The following is a 5,268-nucleotide window of genomic DNA, read 5'->3' on the forward strand; positions in this document are numbered from 1 at the left end:
AAAATTTACAACAAATATTATGATAAACTAATTTCATCTTTAAATTATGAACACAAAATAGTTCATACAACATAAAAACTGCATCACCTTAACAGTTGCATAAATATCCCAAAAAAGAGTTAAAGTGAAAATTTACCCAAAAAAACTACACAATATCTCCTCAAAAAATATCTCCCAAAAAACTACACAAAATATGTTTAAAAAGTCCACAAAACTACACATTTCCTTTACGAAGACGCATCTTTTTAAAACGTTGAATTACATCTTCGTCTTTAACTTTTGCGAGAGCTTCTCTTTCAACCGCACAAATTACACAAGCATTAAGAAACTCCTCCCCAATACGATTGCGTAAATTTGACTTTACAATTTTCATCGCCGAAAAGCATCTTTCAACCGTTGCGGTGGCAACGGGCAAAACTAATGCTAGCTTTAATAACCGATAAATCAAAGGAAAAGATAGATGTTTTCTTGTTTCCACCATCAATCTAGCAAGGTCGGAAATACCGATCAAGGTAGAAAATCTTTGATCTTTTCGGACATTATTATAGTACATGTCAAGTTCTACTTCAAGCTCATTCATCTCCAAACTATTGAAATCTTTTGGATATAACGCACACAACCTTTTTAATTTCGATTTATCAAACATTGAAAATGAATCACGTGGAGTCAACGCCGCCATACAAACAAGTAATTCGGTACTAGCTTCGCTAAAACGATCACCGAACTCTTGAATTTGCATATCCACGACGGTGTTAAAACACTCAACCTCATAATAATGTTGATTAGTGATCAATTGCCTTTGTCTTCTAGAATTAACACAATCTTCATCCATTTTCAACATTCGTATATCATGTTTCTCACAAAAAGAAGCGATTTTGACTAAAAGTTGTTCAAACCCATTTGTTCTTAACTCTTGGAATATCTCTTTTGTTGATTCCACCAATGAAACCGCTTCCAAAATATCTTGATCTTTTCTTTGAAGAGCTTGCGACAATATATTAGTGAACCCCAAAATGCGAAACATTAAATGCAAATAAAACACAAAGTCAAATGATTTTAAATACTTTAAAAGACCATGTGCTTGATTTTGGCTGTAACCATTAGTCCCTTCTTCTTTGACATATTCAAGGACCTTTAAAATAGATGGAAACATCTCAATCAAACGCGAAAGGGTTTTGTAGTGAGAAGTCCATCGTGTATCTCCAGGCCGTATAAGAGAAAGCTCTTGATTCAATCCTCTCCCGGTTTCAATTATACCACTACTAATTTCTTTTTCTACCCTCTCCTTCTCCATGTCTAGCATATCTTTTTGCTTACAAGAAGCACAAACAACATTCATCAAAACGGCTAACTTGTCAAAGAAGTTAACTATAGCCAAATGTTTTCTTGCAACCGCCACAACAACTAATTGAAGTTGATGAGCAAAACAATGTACATAATGTGCCGAGTTATTTTCATCCAAGGTTTTTGCTTTTAAGCCATTGAACTCACCTCGCATGTTGCTTGCTCCATCATAACCTTGACCTCTTAGTTGTGACAAACTCACATTATGTTTAGCTAAAAAAGAATCAATGGAAGTTTTAAGAGACAAAGAAGATGTCTCTTTTACATGAACAAGACCCACAAAACTCTCTTTAATAAGTCCATGTGCATCAACATATCGTAACACAATTGCCATTTGTTCCTTTTTAGACACATCGCTAGATTCATCAACTAATAATGCAAATATATCATCACCAATTTCCTTAAAGATACATTCGAGTACTTCTTGCTTAAAACACTTAACAAGAAGTAGATATAGCATATATTAGATAGTGTAATACGGGTATATAATTATCGAAGTCTTGGCTTGAGTGATATAAGGTGGGCACTTCCATAATAGTTATCATCATATCATATGATATAGCATAGTATCATATATCATAGATATCATATCATCATATCATATGATATGTAATACGGGTATATAATTTCCTTATAGATTGTAGGGTACTTCCATAATAGTTATTATCATATCATATGATTGATAATGCTAAAAACGAACATATATTTCATAGCATTATTCCTCAAGAAAGACAAGCTTTTAGTTGCAATTGTTCTATTTACAAGTGATATTCGTTTAAATAATAAAAGGTGAAGACAAAAGACAGATTCGACGAATTGAAGACGCAAACGACCAAAAAGCTCAAAAGTACAAAAGACAATCAAAAAGGTTCCAATTATTGATAAGAAACGTCTCGAAATTACAAGAGTACAAGATTCAAAACGCAAAGTACAAGATATTAAATTGTACGCAAGGACGTTCGAAAATCCGGAACCGGGACCAGAGTCAACTCTTAACGCTCGACGCAACGGACTAAAAATTACAAGTTAACTATGTATATAAATATAATATAATATATAATTAATTATATTAATTATATATATTATATATATATATATATATATATATATATATATATATATATATATATATATATATATATATATATATATATATTATAAACCGTCGGTAAACAAAGAGCCAAACTCCTCTGAGCTGTAAAAGCAAACTCCGCGACTCGCGGAGTTTGAAGGCCAAAATGGCCGCGAGTCGCGGAGCCCCAAAATGAGAAACTGCCTATAAAGCCAACCGAATTCTGAGCATTTTTCATAATCTTTTTCTTCTTCTTCTCATACGTAAAATATATATATATATTTATAATTTATATTTTAATTTTAATTATAATTCTAATAATAAGGGTATGTTAGCGAATGTTGTAAGGGTGTAAGTCGAAATTCTGTCCGTGTAACGCTACGCTATTTTTAATCATTGTAAGTTATGTTCAACCTTTTTACATTAATGTCTCGTAGCTAAGTTATTATTATGCTTATTTAAAACGAAGTAATCATGATGTTGGGCTAATTACTAAAATTGGGTAATTGGGCTTTGTACCATAATTGGGGTTTGGACAAAAGAACGACACTTGTGGAAATTAGACTATGAGCTATTAATGGACTTTATATTTGTTTAACTAAATGATAGTTTGTTAATGTTAATATAAAGATTTACAATTGGGCGTCCCTATAAATTACCATATACACTCGATCGGACACGATGGGCGGGGTATTTATATGTACGAATAATCGTTCATTTAACCGGACACGGAAATGGATTAATAGTTAATAAACTTGTTGAAACAGGGGTGAATTACATTCAAGGGTAATTGGTGTAATTGTTAACAAAGTAGTAAAACCTTGGTTTACACGCAGTCGATAACCTGGTGTATTCATTAAACAAAGTATTAAAACCTTGTTACAATTCGAATCCCCAATTAGTTGGAATATTTAACTTCGGGTATAAGAATAATTTGACGAGGACACTCGCACTTTATATTTATGACTGATGGACTGTTATGGACAAAAACCAGACGGACATATTAAATAATCCAGGACAAAGGACAATTAACCCATGGGCATAAAACTAAAATCAACACGTCAAACATCATGATTACGGAAGTTTAAATAAGCATAATTCTTTTATTTCATATTTAATTTCCTTTATTTTATATTTAATTGCACTTCTAATTATCGCATTTTTATTGTTATTTTATTTAATTGCACTTTTAATTATCGTACTCTTTAATTATCGCAAGTTTATTTTATCGCACTTTTATTATTCGCAATTTCATTATCGTTATTTACTTTACGCTTTAATTTAAGTCTTGTATTTATTTTATATTTTACATTAGGTTTTAACTGCGACTAAAGTCTTAAAATCGACAAACTGGTCATTAAACGGTAAAAACCCCCCTTTATAATAATAATATTACTTATATATATGTTTGTATTTTTATAAAAGTAAATTAATATAGCGTTGAGCTTTGTTTAAAAAAGATTCCCTGTGGAACGAACCGGACTTACTAAAAACTACACTACTGTACGATTAGGTACACTGCCTATAAGTGTTGTAGCAAGGTTTAAGTATATCCATTCTATAAATAAATAAATATCTTGTGTAAAATTTTATCATATTTAATAGTTTTACCTAGTAAAATATAAACTATTTCGTATCCCTTAGCTTTGACATCAAGTATTTTTGGCGCCGCTGCCGGGGAACTTTCTAAACGTCGGAAGCGCAACGCTAATAAAAAAAAAAAAGATTTTTAGTTTACTTCTATTAAAAATTCGTTTTTGTAAAAATACGTTTTAATTATTCAAAAATATAAAAAGAAAAACAAAAATATAAGTATTTTTAAGATTTTGTTAAATATTTAAGTTTTATAAAGTTTCTTTATTTTTATCTTATAAAAACATAAGTTTTATTTAAGTATTTTGTTTTTATTTAAAAAACATAAAAAAAGATATATATATATATATAAATCTAGTTTTAAGCATTTTATTTATTAAAATTATAAAGTAATTCTATTTTTATTTAAGTTTTAAATATAAGTTTTTATTATACACATATTTTTTTTATATATAAACAAAAAAAAAATTAAAAAAAAAAAAAAAAAAACGCGTAAATTAAAACTGCTCCAGAGTTGAATTTCTGAACCCCGCGAGTCGCGGGGTTTGAAGCATTAAATACCGCAAGTCGCGGAGATAACCTGACACGCCGACAGAAGCCCTAATCCTGCATTTATTACGGATTATTATTAATTATTATTATTATTAACCCTAATTATTATTATTATTATAATTAAGTTTATTTTTAATTTAAGTTTTATTTAATTTATATTTTAGTTAAATTAGTTTAATTAAATTGTAAAATTAATAGTTTTAATAAATAAATAATATAAAAATAATATTTTTATAAAAATTGTACTTTTTACAACTTTTTGTATATTTTTATATTTTGTCCCTTTTTAATCGTTTTAGCGTAATATTTGTATTTTTAGCTCATATTTAATTTTAAACTTAGTTTTTGCTATAGTTATTTTTACTCCTAGATTTTTAGGCTTTGCCGTAGAATTCCTTAAGTACTTTTTCTTTAGACTAAGATTTAGGTGCTTTAGAATTTTGCGACGCCTTTTTAAGTTTTAGTTTCTTTTTAAGTTATTTCCATTTGGGATTTAGTTTTTCCTGTAAGCCTTAATATTTTTAGACACTTTTTACTATGTATCAATTATCATTCCAATTAGTAATATCAATTTGCGATTATAATTTTAAGTTAGTTGTAGTAATAAGGTTAGGTTAGTCAAGTATTTTTAATTTTTTATAAGTTTCTTTTATTTTTCCGTCACCTTTTATTTTTTTCAACCATTTTTCTTTTTCAATTTTTTTTTT

The 5,268-nt window shown here is 28.9% G+C and overlaps 1 protein-coding gene across 1 annotated transcript; it reads right to left on the reverse strand.

Moving 5' to 3' along the window:
• Nucleotides 1-214: 214 nt before the first annotated feature.
• On the reverse strand, nt 215-1,804 carry LOC139859340 (uncharacterized). The gene has a single exon (XM_071848133.1). The coding sequence runs from the start codon at nt 1,802-1,804 to the stop codon at nt 215-217; it is 1,590 nt and encodes a 529-aa protein (XP_071704234.1).
• Nucleotides 1,805-5,268: the final 3,464 nt, after the last annotated feature.

The sequence above is a fragment of the Rutidosis leptorrhynchoides genome, chromosome 7 (genome assembly GCF_046630445.1).
Source record: "Rutidosis leptorrhynchoides isolate AG116_Rl617_1_P2 chromosome 7, CSIRO_AGI_Rlap_v1, whole genome shotgun sequence".
Lineage (NCBI taxonomy): Eukaryota > Viridiplantae > Streptophyta > Magnoliopsida > Asterales > Asteraceae > Rutidosis > Rutidosis leptorrhynchoides.